This window comes from Urocampus carinirostris, chromosome 2 (genome assembly GCF_059441175.1).
Source record: "Urocampus carinirostris isolate Australia breed hairy pipefish chromosome 2, RoL_Ucar_1.0, whole genome shotgun sequence".
Classification (NCBI taxonomy): domain Eukaryota; kingdom Metazoa; phylum Chordata; class Actinopteri; order Syngnathiformes; family Syngnathidae; genus Urocampus; species Urocampus carinirostris.
Window position 1 is genome coordinate 35,213,261 of NC_142350.1, and position 22,931 is coordinate 35,236,191.

Below are 22,931 nucleotides of genomic sequence, written 5' to 3' on the forward strand. Positions count from 1 at the left end.
TCAGTGTCTTGCCCAAGTACACTTCAACATTTAATTCAGAGGAGTCTGGACTTGAACCTGCAACCTCTTTAGATTGTGCTACTGACGCCCTTTTATATACCAATGTCTAGCATCAAATGTTTGCAGCAGTTTCAAAATGTGGCAACAAGATTCTTGACTAAGACAAGAAATGTTGATAATATACCCAAATTTTAGCTAAATTGTACCGTCTCCCTGCCCATTTAAGATGTGAATTTAAGGTTCTGTTAATTACGTACAAATGTTTGCATGGACTTGCCCCCTCTTATGTTTCTTAGTCATGCTCTATGTTCTTGCTCGACACCTCCACTCTGAAAATACTGGTCTACTTGTGACTCCAAGAGCCAATAAGATATCCGAAGGCTTTAGAGCCTTCTCCATTTAGGCCAAAGTGCTGTGGAATGCTCTGCCCTCTGAGAAGATCTGCAACCTCAATGGAGCTGTTTAAATCTAGGCTTAAACACAAATCTATTCTATAGTTTATGATTGATGCAGACTTCATACAATTTTTTTCTCTCCTTTCCGACTGCTTGTCTGATGGCGGAGTGAGGGAAGCAAGACGAACCTGGATGATTCAGCACAGCAGCACTTGGACCTGAGACATGTTATTATCTAAATTGATCAGCTGGCTCAAATTTTACTTATGTTTATTGTTTATATAGACAATGTTTTATGCTCATCCTTGAAGGGGGTTTACCTCGTCAAGTCAAGTTAATTTGTGTAGCTCCTAATCACAAATAGTTTCCAAAGGGCTGCACATACCATCATTGCACCATCTCCTGATCAGAAACGTACTTGAGACAGAGGAAAAACTCAAAAATGTCAGCATGAAAAAAATGAAGAAACCTTGAAAAGGGAGCACACATGAGCTAATCCCCCTTCCAAGATGGCCAGGCTGCAATGGAAGTTGCAAGGGCAACATCAAACAATACACAGATATCAAAAAGAAATATACGGTAAGTTAAACCAGAATATCTAATTGACAGCTTTATGCCCCCAAATCTTGACCGACGCAGCTAGATGAAGGCCTACATCAAGTTTAAGTGGCAGTACGATGCCTCAAAATGCATGCACCTTGCAACAACCAGGCTCATCCTTCTCCCTCAGGGACAGGACAAGTATGAGATCAACATCGCTCCTAAGATATTGTATATCGTGTCTTAAATCTAGGTTTGAACACTTTCACTGAGATTACAGATCGAATCTCAAAAGGCGGAGTCTTCCGGAACTCCGGAGCCCAAATAAAGAATGCTCTCAAACCTGCAGATTTTTTCTCATGTGGCCTTTTCTCAGGGTTTTTGATTTTCCACTGCCGAGCTTTTTTTCCTTGCATGCATGCAGGTTTCTGATCAGGGGAGGTTGTAATCGTGGCTTGTGCAGTCCTTTGAGACTGTGTGATTATCGGCAATACAAAAAAATGAGACTTAAAACTTATCAACCGAGTGTGCAAATTAGTTTAGGTGCATAATCATAAAATATACCTTGCGACAATTTGGGGTTTGTTTCACCTTTGTTGTTACCAAATGAAACTGAAAAAAATGTACTATTGCACAAAACTGAAATCTAATATAAATATAATTAGTAAAATTTGTTAAACCAGTAAATAACATTTCACAACATTGTTACGATGCACTATTCTTCTTCATTGCATTATTACTACTATAACTTAGGCCAGTTTGCACTACGTTGTATTTTTTTTGCCCAATTATTCTGATAGTCTTTTTTTGTCTTCAAAGTCTTTATATTACAGTTTTACCCTGTAGTGCCATGTCTAAACTCGTTGCATACAATGGTTCACAACTTTGATATCAGTGACAAAGACAATTTTTATTCTAGACTAGGACAAACACTTAATGTTTTTTTTTTACTGAATGAAAGTTTTTTGCACCACTAGGAGGCACTAAATATTACACAGTGTCCCTTTGACATGTTTGAAAATACATTGAAGTATATTTTCAGGAAAAATTCAAGAAAAAAAGTATCAATTAAATCTAAAATATAGGATTACACAAACACTCAAATGCAATTCATTTAAAGAATTGAATCGTATTTTTTTGCTAGCAGTGCATAAGTTAAAGTAGGTCGTTTCGTGTTACATTAAAAAACTGAGTGTCATGTCTAATCTCGATGCATACAATGGTTCACGTTGATATAAATGACAATATAGACAACTCTCAATCTAAAAGATAGTAAAGACTTGATGAAACAGTTAATGACCTTCCAAAACCGTTAACGCAAACAAGTTAAACAACAATAATTCAGATTTCCATTGCTCTTATGTGTGCACTGTGCTAAAACTTGGAAAATAACAGTTCAGGCAATGAGCATACTTTGAACGCTAGCTCATAGCTAAAAACAAAACATGTTGTTTAGTAAAACTCAAGAAATACGTCTCCTGAGACATTAGGCAGTTCATATTACGATCAAATCGGCTTTGGGTACTAATTAATAGAGCGGTGTTAGACCGAACCGCTACTTTTAACACCTCCTTAAGGTTAAATCAGAACGTGTGAACAATTGAACAGTAATTGGACTTACTTACTTAAGTGTCGTTCAAATGAGTACCAGAGAAGAGACGGCCAAACTGACTTTGATGTGTTGGATGTTGGAGCAGGAAAGCCGTCAATTAAAACTAAAACAACTTTAGCGAACACTTTATCATTTCTTTGCTCTAAAATAGCCACAAATGGTCGAAGCAACACAAATTGAAGAACTGAACAGTGTCTGAACTCCACAGGAAGCCCGCCACAACGTCATTTTGTGTGGGTGGGACTTAAGTTGTTACGGTGATTTGATTGGATAGTTAATAGCAACGTCCAAAGTCATAATTGGATAAACAATGTGCCACTTGAAGAGGGCAGTTTGGCGGAGATGACAAAATCTCCTGGTGTAGAGCGGCTAAGTGTTATCGATTTTATAAATACGCGACAATAAATTATACAGCATCGTATCGTTTGACTGAGCACAGCTTTGTAACAAACATTATTCTTTCTAAAATATATATTTTTACATTACTTGTTCTTCAAAATGCAAGGAAAAATCTGCATAAATAATGCCCTGTCTACTTTAGCAAAATACGATTGCCGTAATTCATTTTCCTTCTAAATATCTTTATTTTTATTTGTCTTATTTCTCAGAAAAATATTCAATTTCTTCCACTAAACCATAAATTTATGTATAGTTGTAAGTAAAAAAAAACTGTTTTATCCATCCATCACTTATCTGCACCGCTTAACCTCAGTAGGGTCGCGGAGGTGCTGAAGCCCATACCAGCCATCTTCGGGCAGTGGGCAGGGGACACCCCAAACTAGTTGTCACAGGGCACACAGGGAAAGACAACACACTTGCTCATTCACTACTTTGGACCGGCCAATTTACCTGACATGCATGTTTTTGGGAAAGTGGGAGGAAAGTGGAGTGCCCGGAGGAAACCCACGCAGGCACAGGGAGAACATGCAAACACCACATGGGGAGGCTTCGGCAGCTGGATTTGAACCCTGAACCTCTGCACCGTGAGGCTGCGCACGAATTACCTAGCCCCCTCTCTGTTTCATATGGTAATCTATTAATTATTTAAAAAGAAAGAATTCCTGTACATTCCTATAAGTGTTTTGAGGGAAATGTAATGTTTTTTGTTCCATTTTTAAAAAATGTATTTTTTCCCCAATTTTGTGTACGTTTTTATGTATTTTTGTTATACGTTTAATATTTTCACACAGCAATTTGAGATGCATTTTGGTAGATAGATAGATAGATAGATAGATAGATACTTTATTCATCCCCCAAGGGAAATTCACATTTCCAGGTGACGGAAAAGTGCTTTGAAAATAACATTCAATTTGATATGATCCATGGTATGGTAAGTAGCAAGATCAGAGAACGATATTTAATACCTGCATATTCCTGCTTAAACCTTTTGTTGTTATTTTTTCCTGTTATTAAATGACAATAGAAAATTCATCATGCATTTTTTGCTTACTATAAAGTATTTTTGGTAAGGGATAATATAGCCAATCATCTACTGGGGCACTTCATTTTATAATTGGATTTATTTAACAAACTACATATATTATCATTAGCATGTAAATGAAATGTTTTAGGATAGCGGTTTTCAAGCGACAATAAAAGGACATTATAACATTGACAAGTGCAAAATGCTTACATCACAAGATTTGAATTGCATAGGTGATGACATCAAAGCAATATATTAGTGAGTGTTGTCATTTAACATATAAGTGACATCATTGTGTAATCATTGCCTTTGTTTATATTATTAAAGCTATATTGTTCATTTCCTGCATTGTGTCATTGGTTGGACCCCTTATTGTTGAGATTGTCGTGTTTGTTTTGCTGCTGTTGGTGTCGGATTTGTTCAGACCGAGGACAATCGACTTTGGCCTGGACGGATCTATAAAGATGTGCTGTTAAAAACGTCATATTGGAATATAATATTGTGAATGTGCTTAATTGCTGTTGAGATTGTCATGATTGTTTTCTGTTATTTGTGTCAATAAATTTGTTCAAACCAATAAAATTGTTCTAACAAAACCTTAACCACTCGGGTCATAGGAGCACCATTTTCTGAATGTCACACTTTCACTTTACCTCCAGAAACCTTGTTAGAATATGATATGGTGAAATTGTGAATGTGATAATTGCTGTTAAAAGTGTCGATAAAAATTGTTCAAACCTCATATTGTTAGAATATGATATAATGAAATTGTGAATGTGTTTAATTGCTGTTAAAAGTGTCAATAAAATTGTTCAAACCAAACCATTTTCTGTGCAGCCCAGTGGCACCTATCCTATTCCAGGCGAACATGTTTCTGCCCGGTCTCAAACCAAGGACCTTACGTGTGGTAGGCCAATGTGCTAGCCGCTGCACTCTAGAACATAAAATGGTTAGTTGGATCCCTTAACCACTGGGGTCGTAGGGTCACCATTTGCTATGGTGTGTCTTGGGCACCCATTCCTCTCCAGGCCATTCCAATATTACATTTTTACCATATTACTGTTTTGTTTTGTGTGTGTTTTTTAAATGCGCAACTTTAAAGGTACAATATAGTATCAGTATTGTCACACGCTGCTAGCTGGCAATGCCGAGGTCCGGCTCATCTCTGAAGAGTGGGATAATGCTTTACACTGAAAAGCAACAGTAACCAGATAATGAAGGCACTGTATCAGAGTCAGTTTAGGAAGTTTTTCATGGTACTGTTAACGATGAAAACCAGTTCTGTTTCATATGGGGGAGAAAACCTCTACCCCAAAAAATTGCCTAGAGAGGGATGGGCGCTGCTCGGCTTTACCACAGGCAGTGGTGCCCTGACAACCCTGGCAGTATAGGGATCGTTGTACAGTAGTAATCAGTAACGTTTACTGGTAAACTTCAATCATATGTCAAATGTCTTAAGAGAAATTGTACAAAAGAAGTCATACAAATTTGGAATGACAGCGCAAGCAAAACCCCGAAAACCAGGCAGCCTGGCACTATTTGGTAAGTGACCAATACAATTTTAAATACAATAGGGTGAATCTAGGGTAGTATGTTATTTGAACTGCAGAAAACAAACGTAAATTAAAAACGAAATAAAAATGCCCATGGATGACATCTGAAAACATTGTCAATCTACCCAGGGCTGAATTCGGGAGAGCAAACCACAGCCAACAAATTAGGTATTATACACTTTTTTTACACAAACTTCTTCTTTCCCAGTGCATGGATACTCCTATTTAAATATACAGTGCAGTCTCAGAAATAAGAATATTGTGATAGTTTTTTTTATTGCATTACAGAAAATAAAAGGTCAATACATTCTATATTCATTACAAATCAACGAATACATGTTTAATATAACAGATTATAGCAAAGACTCAAATATCCAATCTTAAAATATTAGAATACCATGAAACTGTACTATTAGTGGGCTATATCCATAATCGGCAATATTAAAATAATGAAAGCATGCAAAAACACCAACTCTTTGACCTGTTTCTCTTTGGTAGGCAAGGCACAACAGACCCCTTAAAGAAAGACAAACATGCCCAGAGACAGTTTCTTCCCAAGGACCATCTCCACCCTAACAAGCAAGCAAAACTGAAAATATATACTGTATTTTGAGACTTTTTTTTTCCTAAATGTTATTGCATTGTTTTTCATTGCACTACTGCAGTGCTTCTTAAATATTTTGTGACACGAAACCACCCCTCAGAAAAAGGAATACAATCGCGCCCTCCCAAGAAGTCTGTCTTTTCATCTGATATTTCTATCATTGAGACACTTGTGGGTCTGCCCAGCTTTGTATCTACACTTCATACCCAGTGCTTATACTCTGCACTATATGCACAGCGTGGAGATCAAATGTAAACACAGCCAATGAGAGCGCCACTGGTCCCTAGTGTAGTGGCTCTTGCACTTAGATTCTTTGGACCGTTAAAACAAAAAAGTTCGAGGTCATACGCACCCACACCCCCCTTGACAGAGCCTCGGTCACCCAAGAAGGGCCTGCCACAGTATTTAATAACCACTACACTGCTGTTACGATGCTTTTATTACACTGCACTATTTTAATTTAGGCTAGTGGTTAAGTACTTTTTTTTTGTGAATATGTTTGCCTTTTTATCCTGACAAGTCTTTTTTCTCTTTAAATGTTTTATTACATCTTTACCCTGGCGTAGCATTTCCAATCCCAGTGCATACATACAATGTTGATATCAATGACAATATAGGCCATTCAATTCAATATTTCAGTTAGTTTGAAATGAATCCAGAATCTAGGACATTTTCTTAATCACATTAAAGAAAATACACTATTTCCTCAAAATATTTTACGTTTTACCATGTGTAGAAATCGGTCAAAAAAGGGTTTGGAGGCAAAGACATGTACTTGAAAATACTAAAAAGAGATCAAAGGTGAGAGCAGAAGTTTCTTGCTTGCTATTTGAGCTGTCAGTTTTGACAAAAGAAAACACTTGCCTTAGTCCAAGCATATTGCCATTTCCTGCATGACCACATGCTCCTCTCAGAAATGTTGAGACAGGTGACCTGGAAACCAGAAGCTGCAAATAGGAGTCATAAAAAGTCTAATGTTCTCAATTTATTGTAGCCTCTTGGACAAATGCTCAGCTGTGGCTGCATTTCCAAGATGAACCCATATGAAAGTAAGTGTCAGATCAGCAGACTACACACAGCAAAATACAGTAAGAATTGCTCTCAGGAAAATCTGATTAATGGGTTCTCAAAGCGGAAGTGGATGAGCCAATGATAGATAGATAGATACTTTGTTCATCCCCGAACGTAAGTAATTAAAACAATGGTTCTCAACTGATCTGACTTGAGGACCCACCATCCCACCCTAGTTGCAAGCTGCGAGTCAATTCAAGCAGAACATGTCCACTTTTCTAGCTTATTGAAGGAAAAAGAATGTAGAGTTTAAACTAGACAGAATATATAGATTCACATTTTTGAAAAACAAAAAAATGAAAAAAAAAAAAAACATTCCCGTGAATGTTCAATCAGCTGCATTTGTAAAGGGGCAGTGTGTAATATTTGACCACTAAATGCAACACAAAACGAGCACAACAAAGCACCAAGGACCAAAAAACAACATTTTCTTCTTTTTCTCTTTGCCTTTCACGAAGTTTTGGGGAGTGCTCAGAGTAGAAAGATGCCGGGCAATCAAAACAAAAGAAAACAATAAATACATAAAAGAAAAAAGCAAGAAAAGGGGATAAAGAAAAGAAAGAAAATAAGAAAAAAAAAAAAAAAGAGTTTGGAAGACAAAAAATAAAAACGAGTAAAAGAACTGAAAATAAAATTAATTTTTGGGGGTGGGTACCTTACGCTTGACAGCTGACTCATGTTAAATCAAATAAATACAAGTTTCCTGAAAAAATGCATGTTGATTTATCTATTTTACAGAAATCTCACCAATTTCAGACAATTTTTCTCACACACTTGAGAAGGGAATATTTTGCTCATCTGACCAATTTTGCGGCCAAGGCGTCACTGAACCCAAGACTGACCCACTGAACCCCAAGAGTTCGATCAAACCCAGTTTAAGAACCACTGTTAGAGAAATTATTTTAAAAGCTCATTAATCATGCTATTGAGCATTCTATGGGTAAAACACAAATAAGTTGTAATGTTTGTGTGATATCTGTGGCAGTCACAAGATAATCCAGTTTGGCAAAGTGGAACAAAAAGCATATCATCTTTTTTTCCCCAGTTCTAATGCCATTATTGCCCGTCAGACTCTGATAAGGACACTAAGGATTTTGAGGAAAGTCTGCTGGAAATGGACTGTGGCTGAGGTAGATTATGCTCGACCTCACAGTGTTCAAAAAGTGAAGGGGGAGGCAGCAGGTGACCATGCCCGGTTGCAGCTCTGGGAGGATCCAGAGGGGGAAAAAAATACCTATAGTCACAATAAATGACAAAAGACAAAGAGTGGAAAATGGACAAACAGAAAAAGAAAATGGCATTTGAAGAAAATGACATCTCATTTTGCATAAAGTACAATGACAAAAAAAGGAAACAAAGAATAACTAAAAGTTTTTAAATTGACAGATTGACTAAAAAGATGAAATACTAAGGGACAAAAAACAACCATGCAGAAAGCTTTTTGAAGAGACACAAAAAACAATGCTGAAGATGCATTAGTAATATGCAGGATGTTGTTACCGATATTCAAAGGTGAGATGCTTCAGGAGAGCATAGAAATCCTTTCACATCCAGAATGCAACACACTGCAATACATTGTATAGTAACAACATATAGAAAAAAAGATAAGCTCGTATTGGAAAATGTTATAAACAGCTATTAATTCAAAGGGATTTCACATTACAGATTTTTTTTAATTGATGAAAGTGCATAACAAAGACAAAGGCAAGGGCAAAGGTTATTGATGAGTGGTTACGAGATTTACCTTTATAAGATTCAAAGCAAACAATATCAAATTTGTTGACAACATTTTGAATAGTGGGTTTGTTTACATTTATGATTATTATTTTTTGTGGATAAAAACAATATACACAAATTGAAATGTATTACTTTTTGTTTTGTATGATTAAGTCCAAATTGAAAAATGATCGGTGGATAACGTGGTAGGAAAAGAGTATCTTACATATTTGGATGTGTATAGCATATATTTTTATGCAATTGTTTTAATATCAAGTTAATTGACAATCCGTCCAAAACTGCAACATTTTAATAATTACAAGGGAATCCAGTTCATCAATTAATCCCCAAAAAATAATCGACTAATTCATCAATTATGAAATTAATCGTTAGTTGCAGCCCTAGTACATTTAATAAATTAAAGCTCATATCAGTGATTTGGTCGTTTTACTCGCTACTACCATGTATTTACTTGGATCAGATCAATACGGAACCCTTAATTGTCCCCAGAAGTATACATGAGCTATGTGTTCAAAATATTAGTCACACTTTTTGCTCAAAGATAGAATTTAAATGTCTTGGATGTTCCATATGCTAATTAACATTTTTCGGAAGAGGCGGTGTGTTTAAAATCAAAGGCACATTGTATACCAACAGATTTATTTCACTTTACATTGCATGGCGGTTATCCTTAGTACAGCGAAAAAAGAAGCATGGGATTATCAACAAGCACCATTACAAAAGTACTTATTAAGAAAAAATAAAAATAAAAAGCAAAGAAAAGATCTAACACCTGCGTGCACAGGTTTTATGCCAACATCCTCTATGCTAAAAGCCACACGCTAAGCTCTTTGCATGAGTGCAGTTTGGCTCCAGGAGTTTGTCAGTGAGCGGTCAGAGTCCCAGACAATTTGATGTATATTGGGGGTGTCAGTTCGAACTGGTTCAGGTGGGGAGTGAGTGGTGTCAGGCAATCCACACCACCTACCTTCCTGCAGAAATTCCATTTAATGCATTCTGGGAGGTCTGAGCTGAGGAGCCCACCACAGTTCTCATGGCTGTGGGCTGGCCAGATGAGCCGGTTAGTGGACTGCCGTCTCCTTTCAGGATGCCTGTGCACTTCCAGTTATCCATGTAGTTAGCTGTGGAAAGACATTTTGATCAGATTAAGGCTGCAACGATTAGTTAAAGTTGTTGACATATTGATAATTGAAAAAGGCAATGGAAGCAATTGTTGACTATTGTCGACAGACGTTTTTCCAAAAGAGAGAGAAATCTCTACATTAATATAATTTCTGCCAAGAGTTTCACATGTGGAAAAAGCATCTCTGTCTCGAGCGATGACATAACCATGCAGAAATGGTGGCATCAACATTAAGTACGTCTACCAAAATTTCCCAAAGTTTGGGAGCATTTTAGCCCGAATACAACAAAGATAAAGACTACTTGCGAAGTTTGCAAAGCGGACCTTGTGTATCATTGCAGTAGCTCGGTGCCGAACGTGTAAAGAAGATGTTTGACATTCGGATGAAACAGAGTCTGACTTGCTTTGGTAAAATTCAAGTAATGTTCAAGCCGATAAGGTTTTGATGACATGATTTTATAAATGTCTATTTTGCTATAAAAATAAAAGAGCATAGGTTTTATGACAGACAGTGCCAGACTAACTTATTTGAAATAAAATGCTGGTGTTCTGAAGAAATGTCGGTTTAGAAAACCATATGAAATCAAGCTGTAGATAATCGTTAAGTTATTTTGTAACAGTTTTCAGTTGACCACTGAATGTACTTCACACATATTTGTTTTATTTACTGTTACTAATGAGCCTGTTCTTCGGGGTGGTTGCTGGGTGAGCTCTCACAGCGCCACACGCCGGTAGCCGCGGAAAGAAGCACTGCAGTATAGTCCTGTACTCGGAAAAAGGTGCACAATACAAAATCTAACTTAAAGCAATGTTCGACAACCCCAAAAAATTGTATCTACCGTTTTTCATAACTTGAATGTTTGTAAGTAGGGGACTGTCTGTATTGGCTAAAGTTATTTAGGGGTAAAGGAGGCAGGTCCTTTTTAGCATTTGCAGGCTAAAACGGGGTAAAACAAAGCCTGCAATCGGCTGAAAAAGATGTCAATCACAACTTAGGTTGATCTACTGCCTAGAGAAAAAATGTTTATGGGGCTAAACTGACAGCTAGCAACATCCAGCGATGCAGAGATGCTTTTCAGCCGATATATTTTCAATTTGTATGCATTATTGCGTTTTGGAAAACGTGAATATTTCACATGGCTGGATTCACTAAATTCATGGATGTAGGGGGACGATGGTTGCGTATTATCATTAACTTGATGGCGGCAAGACGTCTTTGGTGAGCTACCCCGGCTTTATATTTTTCTTATTTCAGACTGATGTTTCTGTGATTAGAGTATTTTTAAATGATCATATCTTGAATCCCAAGAGTTTAAGCTTTCCAATGTTATGTGGCACGACATTTTGAGGACATCCTCTGTCTGTATATGTCTAAGACACGTATTTGCTTCTGAACACTTTAAGGGTTTAATGAAGTTTGACTGACCTATCTGACTGTTTTGTTGAGGTTTGTACTGTTGCGCCTTATAGTCCGGTGCGCCTAGAATGGAAAATATATGACAACGGACTATTTTTGGGGGGCGCCTTTTAAAATCCGGGGCGTCTGATGGAGAAAATACGGTAATTGGAGTTTACTATACAGCTACAAAGTATTCTTTTATGCATTACATATGCTTTAAAACGGATTAACCAATCATGGTTCGGCTGTAGAAAGCAGTGGAACCATGATTGGTTGTAAGCGGAGTTCTAAGCAGCATTGACATCATCCCACGACACCATCTTTCCAAATGGCTACATACATAGAAATATAACAGATGCCTTTTTTTTCCTGACATATATTGAACACAAAATGCTGTGTTGTGACTGGTGTGTTGTTCCACAACAAAATATTTACGTAGCAGTTAGTTGTATTGGTGGTAGTAGTGGTAAGCAAGTCAACCTTTCCATAGACGAACGCAGCCATCATCTCCAGAAGAAGCCAGTAAGGTGCTTGTTATGTTCCAGCTCACACGCCACACTTGGGAGTTGTGGTTGTCAAATTGAGCAACAATCAGCACTTCAAACTTTGTTGGTCCTGCTGTGGTGCTTTCCCTTCTGAAATGAGATGGCTAAACAAGTAAATAAGTGATGCACCATCACTTCGAATATCTGTGGTTCAAACATTTACTCGTTATCTATAAAAGTCAAAGGGACAAAATGAATTAGTCACCTTAATGGGACGAGCTTGAAAATACGGACATCTTTTGTTGCTATGGCAAGGACATGGAAAGATCGTCCCAGGTTTGGCGCAAATGCAATGTCATGCACTGCATCTGTGATACTCATCAGAGTTTCAGCTTTGGCGTATTTCCTTTTTCCAAGTTTGCAATGAAAAAAAAAGGATTAAGCTGTAGGCTGATTATGCTGGAGACAGAGGGAAAAAAAGAACTTTACCTCGTATTTTCATTGTACTCATAGATCTGGACTTTGCCACCATATGTGACATTGTTGTCGTCACTTCCCACTGCAAACATTGGTGGGTGGGCTCTTGAGCTGTTGGGGAGGGATTTATATAAAATATCACGTCATCTCTCAATGCATTAAAAAGGAACAAATATTCAATGAGGTTTTAGTTTTTTCCCCAACAAAGTCTAAAAATTAGAAGAGGAACATTTCAAGGACAAGGCATGTATGCTGGAAACCCATAAAAACAGTGTATGAATTTATTAAAGATTGTTATTTATGCAATGTATTAAATCATCAAAACAATGCAGACCAAAGGCATCAAAACGGTTCAAAATATCAGCTCTCAAAAATGTACCCTACTCTCTACAGCAGGGGTCGGGAACCTATGGCTCGCGAGCCATATATGGCTCTTTCTATGAGTATCTGTGGCTCAGAGACCAATTTGATTGCATGCAAAATTTCTCCATCTTGTTTAAAACCGGGATTGTCTATCCTATTCAGGTACACGTAAAGCCAAACCAAAGCTAAATGCTATGGAAACACTTTGCAGTATATATAGGGCACGTTTTTCACTACAATTTACAGTCAAGGTGTCACACAAAAAAAGGGGGGAAAAAAAACTCGTTTTGGCTGTACAACGCTAAAGAATCCTTTATTTAAAAGTTCACTATATAATCTGTGTTCAGTGTTCAGATACTTTATGATGAATCCACAGAACTGTAAATACGCCAAAACACCAGAAGAGAACTTAGTCATTTGATTGGGTGAGTGGGAGGGATGGGTGGAGCTATGCAAAAAGTACAAGCATTCCCTCCCATCTCTCGCCAAAGGTAAGCACATAAGGCTCCCTATTCTCAGAATGTTGTGACGTTTTTACAAAATAAATGCTTGCATCTGGTTTTGAAACCAATATGTATGAAAAAAAGGGTCAAAAGGAGTTTATCCGATCTTGAGTAATTGCAAGAAAGAGACAAGTTTAAAGTGGTCTGTTTGTTGAATTTGGGACAGGGGCTCTGGCATTATTCTCTTTTCATAATTTTTATCAAATCACCAAAAATAAATGTGCTGAAGACTAAGCTTTTGTCTGGGGCGCGGGTTTAGCAATTTAGTAAATTTGTCTCATAATATATGGTGTGGCTCTTTCCCAAAATAAAATTAATATTTTTTGCTTTTATGGCTCTTTGAGTCAAAAAGGTTCCCGACCCCTGCTCTACAGCATGGGTCTCCAACGCGGTGCTCCCTAAAGGCAGCTGTGGTGCGTACGCACCTATTCTGAAAATAGTTGACCAATACTGGGTTAATGTGATTTTCTAATAAAATTGTTATTTTTGGGAGGTTGATTGGGTCTAATAAACCCTACTTCCAATAACTAACCTAGTAATAACAAAGACACAACACAGTATTACATAATAAGTTGCCAATTTAGAAATGCATATCAAACTGGTTGCCCTTTCTGCTAATTAGTTATATAACGTAGCACTCAGCTTGAAAAAAGTGTGAGACACCTGCTACTGAGCCACATTCCGGAATTACTAGACTCTAAATCGAAGGTGAAAGAAATGAAAACAGAGAAGGCCATCGCTGAAAATACGTTTGTTTTTAATCAAAATGATGCAGAGTTGGTACTATCCAATCTACAAGTGAGCAAGTTTCAATGCAAGATAGAAATTAGAGATGATACGAATAGAAAGTAGAAATTCAATTTCAACCATGTCCTTTAACAGGTTCATTTTTATGGTGCAAACAAACAAATTTGTATCAAACGTGCAGTGAGTTAAACAATAACATCCAAATTGAATGAAAGTACACAATTTCTGCTCACTGCATTTTAACACACACTCCTAAAAGGAGATTAGACGTGGCACTCAAAGATAAACGTAAAAAAGACTTCAGACAGAAAAATAAGATTAAAAAGAATCTTAGGACAAAGGGGTTAAAATATTTACAAGGTAATGCTTGGAGACTAGCATAAATTGTAAGTGCATCAGAACAATAATGCAATTAAAAAGTAGTGTGATGACATTTAGGAGATAATTTTTTCCAAAGTAAGCTGTAAATACAAATTTCTCTATACTTAGGCCTGATGAATATTTTTTCACATTCTAGTGTATCTTATTCGAAATGAAAGTATGCAGAACCTGAACTAGGTTAAGGAAAAGGTGAACTAAGCCCTTAACAATTGTTTATAATTCGCCTAAAATCCTAATCCAAGACATACCCAAAGTAGAAATTGAATGATGTTCTTTAACCGTTTGAAGAATATGGAGGCTTTTGGTCAACTTTTAAAAAAGTAAACTAGGGTTTTGTCTCAAACTGAAAATCACTCCAAGTTGTACTAACATTGGGTTATCTAAGTTGGAACACACAGAACCAGAATGGTTTTATTCTCGCCCGAATTTATTTTGTAATCACATGCCTGCAGAAGAGTGTAGCTTGTGCATCTCAGCTGGAAAACAGGACAACAGCGTGAAGCCTTACCTGGTCCCAGGTCAAATTTGATCACAGTTGAAAAAACTAAGCATTGTATTTTACAGATTTTTCTAAATGTATCCCATGGCATTTCCAAAAGTGGCTATTTGGAGATGACCTGTTTACAGATGTCAACCTCCTGCAACTGTTTTTTTTTACTTCGGCCATTTTTTAGACATAAAAGTTGAAAACTGTTTGACTTCTCTTTCTAGAAGAAGTATCACCGATAGTGCACTTTCGTGTGATAATCACGCGTAAAAATTGAACCAGAGTTGCATTACACACATTTATTTCCAGCTCTGATTTGAAAACACGGAGTAAAATTGCACAAGATTATGTTGGGAATTGCATTGGCTAACCAATGTGTCCATCACCATTTGAATCGGTTACTACTGGCTGATGATGATGAATAGAGCCAAAGTTATGCGTGTCATTTAAAAAAAAAAATACAGGTCCTTATAGGCTATCACAGGCTAAAGACCGTGAAATAAAGTCTGCAATTGGTCGAGAGTGGTGTCAATAAGACAAACAGCCTATTGGAAATCCTCTCAGGAGTTTACTTTTGAAAACGAACTATGGGGAGAACCAGACTGATTAAAACAAGGATCGTCAATGGATGCAGATGTGCTTTTAGTTGGATTTTTTTTTTTTATCGGTCAGCTTTATCGTGGGTTTTGAAGTTAATATTTGACACTGTTGGATTCCATGGACAGTCGTGAATGTATTGAAACCATGTCAGTGATGAATCCTTTCATGATTGGAATACAATGGCCCTTTTTTGAGAGTTATACTGTGTTTATAGTTTTCTGGTATCTTGTTTCAGACTGATCCGGGAACGGTGCATTCGCAATGATCGCAGCAAGGCTTTAGGGCTAGGACCTTAGCTTGGCCTTTTGGCTGAGAGTAAGTGTCCTGGCTCCTGGGCTTTGTAGCGTATTATGAACTGAACGATAACGGATAATGGATAATGATTTATGAACAAGCTAAATAACCTTTAAAACCCCCACCCCGTGAGTTCTGTGTGAGGAGTATATTTTGAAATGGTCATGTCTAGAAGCCCAAGAGTTTAAGCTTTCCAATATGTGGCAGGACATGTTTCAGTGACTGGTGACATCATAAAGATACATCTTTGTTTTTCAACAGTGGAACGTTGAGTAGTTGACCAAATTGCAAGCCTCAACCAAAGACTGCCAGACATGAGGCATATCCAGGCAACTAGGTACTGGTAAAAAACAAACTTTCAAACATTCTCACCTGGAGGGATTCCAGGAAATGCAGCTACAGCTGAGTTTACAAGATATTTCATGTTGCAAGGACCACTGACTGAGGTTCATGACATCTGGCGCCTCATAGATCCTCACCACTCCATCCGCTGAACACGTGGTCAGCATCAGGCCCATGTGTTTGGGAGCAAATTTCACATCAGTCACTGATGTTCGACTGTCAACAAGAGTGGTTCTTTTTATCTGGAACAAAATGACATATGATTGGAAATGAGAAAATCTCAGTATAGAAATGACAGTATACAAAAGTCATGTATAAATGGGGTTACCTTTTGTAAATAGGTAAATGGTTTATTCCGATAGAACTAGTAAATATAATTTTGATTGCATACCAACTATTGCCTGCATGAAAACCTAGTCAATTATGTATCATATGGAGCAAGGTTCCCAAAATAGTTTTACCGTCAAGACTAATACATTTCAATCCTCCGCATTCAGAGGAGCCAGTTGAGGTGGCTCAGGCATCTGATAAGGATGCCTCCTGGACGCCTCCCTCGGAAGGTGTTCCGGGCATGTCCCACCGGCAGAAGGCCCCGGGGGCGACGCAGGACACAATAGAGAGACTATGTCTCTCGGCTGGCCTGGGAACGCCTCGGGATCTTGTTGGATGAACTGGAGGAGGTGGCTAGGGATAGGGACGTCTGGGCTTCCCTTTTAAGCCTGCTGCACCAGCGACCCGACCCCGGACAAGCGGAAGACAATGGCTGGATGGATGGACTAATACATTTTCAAGAACACTTCCAATTATATCCAAGACCAATCTTGAACCTATTCTGGCATACAAACGGGGGAGGCAGGCGCCGAGTGGTGACTGACTGCCCACCCGTAAAGCCTGGGAGCACTCCCGGTCCTCTTAGGCTTCGGGCAACAGAGGAGGCAAGTGACTGTGTGGGGGCGAACAGGAACTGTCCAGGGTGTCGCAGCGTCTCCCCGCCACGACAGGTTTGGGCATCAGCTGGACGACCCCTCCCACTCACTCCATGGTACAGCCTGAAGCCAGTGATACTCTAAATCCCTCAACCACGATGGGTTAAATCTTTACTTTCCCATCCCAAAGTTACTCGGACGATGAAAAAGTCAGGTCACAATTATTAGTAAGGCCCTTAATCCTATAGCAGGGTCCATACAATTTAAGGCAGGTTAAATTCAAGACTTGAGACTTGCGCCCTCATATCTTTAAGATTTAATTTCGCCCTATGTTCCAGTCCGGAGCCTTTGCTCTGAAAATGCTGGTCTACTAGTGATTCGAGAGCGTTCTCCATTCCGGCCACAGTCCTGTGGAATGCTCTTCTCTCTGAGATTTGACCTGCAACCTCAGTGGAACTGTTTAAATCTAGGCTTAAAACACACTTCTATTCTATAGCATTGAAAGTAAATCAGTAAATTATTTAAAAAAAAAAACAACAATTTATAAATGTTACTAAATCTTTAAAGTTTAAACAAATCTAAATCTTATTCATGTGATCACCTTTTAAATACTTTTGAATATTAGATTCTAGACATTTTAATGCCTTTTTAAAATAAATAATTATTAATTCAAAGCCATTTCAGACTTGAATGGTCCGTGAGAATTCTGGAGAGTCTCGAAGGGCTGCACTAGACAACAATAAAGGAAGTTACATCATCCCCTGATCTCAAAACAACACAAGGGCAAGGAAAAACTAAAATAAAACGGTATATGCAAAAATATCAACCTTGAGGAATGATCACACGTGAGGTAATCCCTAATTTAGGACAACCAGGCAGCAATGGCTGTTCGGAAAAAAAAAATACTGTATTTTCCGCACTATAAGGCGCACCTAAAAGTCTTAATTTTTTTCAAAAGCTGACCATGCGCCTTATAATACAGAGCACCTTATTTATGGATCAATATTAAATCGCAAAGTCTTCCAACTAACTTGCAGCCGCCGACTAGATTTTCCCCCGAACGCCAAGTAGTCCACAGTGTATGCTGGGATTTATTTACCGGCGTTTCATTGGCTAACCAATGTGTTAATCATCATTTGAATCGATCACTATTGGCTAAAGTTATTCGGAGGTCAAGGGGCGGATCCTTTTTATCATTTACAGGCTGGCATAGGCTTAAGCTGTAAAACAAAGCCTGCAATTGGCCGAAAAAGATGTGTCAATCATCAGTTGAATCGATCACTATTGGCTAAAGTTATTCGGAGGTCAAGGGGCGGATCCTTTTTATCATTTACAGGCTGGCATTGGCTGAAGCGGCAAAACAAAGCCTGCAATTGGCCGAAAAAGATGAATGCGTATAGCACATGGTGCTACGGCATACAGAAAGCATTTTTTTACTATTCTGTATTTGTAAATATTTTATTCTCCTAGATTTACTAACCCCACGGATATAAGAGGACCATGGCTGCACATTATTATTGAACACAACGACTTCGGTGAGCTACTTCGGCTATATATTTTCCCTGTATCTTGTTTCAGACTGAACTCGATGTTTCTGTGATAAGCGGTGCAGATAATGGATGGAATGGAGTGTCTATTTTTAAATTAAACTCAATTCCAAGTGTTTATTGTCATATGCACAGTAAAGTTGCGAGCGAAAATAGAAACTAAGGAATGGTTGGCATTTCTTGAATCCCAAGACTTTAACCTTCCAAATGATGGAACGATGCATTTGAGTGACATCGTATGGACACCGCATCCGCACGTGTTCTCGACACGTATTTGCGTCTTTGCAAGCTTTGGGAATGTTAAGGGGGTAATAAGTTTGACTGAACCGTCTGACTGTTTTGTCGACGTTCCCATTGTAGCGCCTTATAATCTGGTGCGTCTTATGTGTGTCAAATATAGGACCAAAAACAATTTTTTCAGGGTGCGCCCTATAACCCGGTGCGCCTTATCGTGCGGAAAATACATGCAACATTTTCTTTTTTTTAGATGTCAAAAACTTTGTAACCCCCCTCTTTTCTCTTCTAGAAGACATTACAAATAGACGTTTCAGACTTGAGTATTTACAGTCGTGGAACCAGCGTATAGCTTATTATTACCTCTGAAGTATCACAACAGTGTAATTTAATCATCACTATGATCGAAGCGTGAGCCTTAGGGTAGGGAACCCTGAGACTGAGAGGTCGCTGGTTCGAGCCTTGGCCGAGGCATACCTTACAACATTGCTACCCGTTGCCTACCTGCTTGGCAGGGGTGAGAATTGGGGGGTTTGGTCCCCTAATGACTAGCAACGACAGGTGTTGCGACACATTGGTTGGGTAGATCTATCATCGCATCACTTACCATCCACAGTCGTACGACTCTCTATGAGAGCCGAAACCCAGTAAAATGGGATTAGGTGAGAAAAAAGAAGCGTTATTTGTATTGTCATTATCAAAGAAAAAACTCTAATCAAGGTCCAAAATAATTTATTTGCCATTTTGAATCTTCCAATTGAACCATGAAAGTTGTAATGCTACTGTCATCTTTTATGATTTTTTTTTTACTAAAGCATGTCATGCAAGTGTCAAACAACATTCTGACAACGTACTTACCCAGTGGCTTTGTTTGTCATTGGACTCTCCTACAATCTCTTCCCAGACCGCGGCCGTCCTGTCGAAAGAACACGAGGCAAGAACTTGTCCAAATTCTGGATGAGCCCAGGTCACTCTCCACACGGATCCACTATGCGTCTGAGAGCAAAAACATGAGCTTATCAAGCATGGAATACTTGATGAATCCAAAAGAGGCTGCAAAAATAAATGGCAAAACATGCAGATGTTGTACAACGCTTGTGGAAAAGTTAATGAGGTGACGTGCGGTGAGGTTTGTGTATGGTGAGGCACAGTCAGCATTACAAATAAATGAACGTAGTTCTTATTCATTATTTCATTGAGAGAGCAAAAATGCAATATACAAACCATAGCAAAGAAAAGAGATGTTTTATTGACCGAGTATGCGCAGCTCCTTTTAAATAAAAGTGTAAATAGATAGGTCATCTTTCCATTTTAAAAAGGAAGCCATGCACCAATAAAAAAAATCCTGGGTGACATGAGCTGCTCTTAGCTTGCTTATAAAATAGCTATTTCTATTGTTTGGGGCGGAGGTGTGCGCCTAACCAGAATCCTGAAGTGTTATAGAAAATAATCTGTAAAGCATGCACATTTTGTACAACGTTTGGAGAAATGTTAAAAAAAGGTTCAGGGATGCACGGTGAGGTCTGTGCCTCGTGAGATATACAAATGAGTGAACATACATCTTATACATGTTAAGATTGGCAGAGCTTGAAAACTAGCATAGAAACAATGTTTTATTGCCTTATTTTAACATATAAATGAAGTGTATGTGCTGCTCATTTTAAATAAAAGCATCAATAGATAGGTATACTCCGTTTTGAAGAAAAATTCCTGCAACAAAATCAAATACTGGATGGCTTGAATTGCTGTTAGCTAGCTAATACTATCACTAAATCTGTTAAGTGTGCGCCTAATCACAATCCTTGGTCTCATTATCGCTCTCTGCCGTAAGGCAAGAGAATTGCATGCCTCACTCTGCAGACGCTCAGTCACAGTAATACGTTCGATACGAATTATCTTAAAAGTGGGGTGTGTAGTTTGAGGTGTCCTTAAAAAGGTTGAAACTTTAAAAAGAATCTCTACTAAGTATAAGTTAACGATGCCCAACTGAGCGAATCCCCAACCAAGAGCCCTTATGCTTTATTTTCCGTTGACCTATCAGCTGTAATCTGACCTTTATCAGGCTTGTTCGGGCTGTAAAAAAAAAAAAGCCTAAAAATGCACGCAAATCATGTGTTACTCCGCTGCCCTTTCCTGGCTTAAAGTCATGACTGCAGCCTTATGTTTTCAAATACTGCACCCCATCTTTAATAATATTTACAATATAATGAAGATTCTCTGATTATTTTTTTAAAATAGTGAAGTTAAATGAAGCCTTTAACACTGAATAGATAGCATGTCAATGCCTGCATCGACCAGCAACCAGAGATGGGAATCTGCGTCGTTGCGGTTACGGACTATTTGGACTATGTTACAGACTTGAGGCGAGGTTGCGGTCATGCCCTTTCTGGACAAATTTCAGCACGTTACCTATTCTCTTTTAGTTATGTTCACTATGTTGGTGTATTTTTACCCAATGCTAAATCTATTGCACCCTGGTCATCTTGGGAGGGGGACTCACCACTTGTGAGGCCCCTTCTCAAGGTTTCCTTTATCCTCATGTTGAGATTTTAAGTTTTTCCTTGCCCGCATGTTGATTTAAGATCAGGCGATGGTGTAATTGTAATCCTGTGTAGTCCTTTGATACATCTTGTTATTAAGGACTACATGTGAATTGATATAAATATTCAAATATGTTGCTTTTTATATTTCCATGATGACGGGTGAGGCACACCCTCACCTGCTTCTCCTGACTGCAGGTCACTGATACGGTTGCATTTCCAAACAGGAAAACATTGTTAGTTCTTACCTTCCAGCTGGCAGTGCAATGCCACTCTCCTTTCTCGCTTTTGTCCCATACCTGGAGTAAAAAACAACAGAACTATGTTATCCTATCTAATCATCTGCGGGTTCACATTACACCCATCTACAGAATAACATACGATAAGGTACTTATAGGGTGGATTGCATAATGTAGCTTGTATGCTACATGTGCCAAACTGCTAGTTACTATAGTCGCTGTAAACTAATTTCCATTGACGCTAAGATCTTAGAAACCGCAGATCAATAAATGCTAGTGGAATAATTGGAAAGTGCGACCAAGCTAATTGTAAAGGCAACCTAGTATGTATCACTAATGTGGACGCACTCAATGGATGCTATGTAAGCTAACACGAGTTGACTTACTTTAACACTTTGGTCGCTGGAACAAGTCGCCATTCTCCGGCCATGAAAATCATAAGACACATCGTGAATGAGATCTTTATGATCCGCTGCAATGCTGCGTGCTACAAACATGCTTGCAGATAAATAATGCTGTCACAGGAGGCAAAAGACACTTCTCAGACAGTCATGACGAGTATTCGCGGCGGGCGAATACAACGGCGTGTTCACACTGCATGTGATTACGACTCCTGGCCACTAGGAGCGCGTACTTCACGAGTTTATTTTTTTGTGTCATTTGTTACCAGAGAGTGGGTAGTTTTTGGGAAAATAGCCCCTGCAGATGTGTTTATACAACAACACCATTTCATGTCACTTTTTTAAATGCCGTAATTGATTTGGGCAGTTGTGGTACAGATTGCTTAAAACGCTTTTTCTTTCCCCCTTTTCTTCTTCTTTTTGCATTACTTTTTCCCAAGGTCGTGTACTTACTTCAATATCACATTACCACCATCTATTGATCATTAAAGACTCAACAAAAGCAAACATAAAAGTCAAGATCCCTTACAACGGTCTTTACTTGCATTCATTTAATTATTGTTTTCATTATCCGGTACCAATTTTTCTCTATTTAATGTAAAAATACCTCGAGGTACTTTTTACTTCAACCATAACGCCTATTGCCAAAATATGATTACAATGCTATTTTCACTTACATACAGTAACACCTGTTGTACCCTTTCTTCATTAATACTATTTTTACAACTACTAAGTATTGTTACAATTTCCCCATATGTCCTGGTCCGGAGCCTTTGCTCTGAAAATATTGGTCTACGAGTGAAATTAAATGAAATGATCTGCATTCATATAGCGCTTTTCAAGTCAAGACTTCCCTAAGCGCTTTACAGTGTGCTTCACATTTCCCATTAGCGGCCGTGCAGCCATGT

General features: G+C 38.3%; 2 protein-coding genes across 5 annotated transcripts in view; both read right to left on the reverse strand.

Moving 5' to 3' along the window:
* Positions 1–2,767, reverse strand: part of cep192 (centrosomal protein 192) — a 33,027-nt gene extending 30,260 nt beyond the window's left edge. For 2 of the 3 annotated variants that reach the window (XM_088326304.1, XM_088326302.1), the window contains exon 1: positions 2,561–2,767. The gene's annotated coding sequence lies outside the window, so the exon portion shown is untranslated. Of the gene's footprint in view, positions 1–2,556 lie in introns of all 3 variants that reach the window. The other variant, XM_088326303.1, reaches the window with a different exon arrangement.
* A 3,118-nt stretch (positions 2,768–5,885) lies between these two features.
* On the reverse strand, positions 5,886–22,931 carry seh1l (SEH1-like (S. cerevisiae)). 2 transcript variants are annotated; one of them, XM_088326309.1, is made up of 9 exons: positions 22,009–22,931; positions 21,632–21,682; positions 19,702–19,839; positions 16,167–16,378; positions 12,432–12,530; positions 12,208–12,348; positions 11,938–12,092; positions 9,903–10,056; positions 5,886–8,432 (listed from the first exon to the last, which is right to left on the reverse strand). In XM_088326309.1, exons 1-9 carry the CDS (start codon positions 22,117–22,119, stop codon positions 8,255–8,257), a joined length of 1,239 nt encoding a protein of 412 aa, XP_088182435.1. In that variant the 5' UTR covers positions 22,120–22,931; the 3' UTR covers positions 5,886–8,254. The 2 variants fall into 2 exon arrangements, with proteins under 2 accessions (XP_088182435.1, XP_088182434.1); XM_088326308.1 differs by lacking the exon at positions 5,886–8,432 and having other exon boundaries at positions 9,558–10,056; positions 22,009–22,251.

Coding starts and splice junctions, on each gene's coding strand:
- seh1l (XM_088326309.1), bottom strand. CDS start 22,119: ATGTTTGTAGCACGCAGCATTGCAGCGGATCATAAAGATCTCATTCAC. Junction 16,379..19,701: donor ATGACAAACAAAGCCACTGG/GTAAGTACGTTG, acceptor ATTTTGTTCCAG/ATAAAAAGAACCACTCTTGT. Junction 8,433..9,902: donor AATGGAATTTCTGCAGGAAG/GTAGGTGGTGTG, acceptor TTGTGACTATAG/GTATTTTTTTCCCCCTCTGG.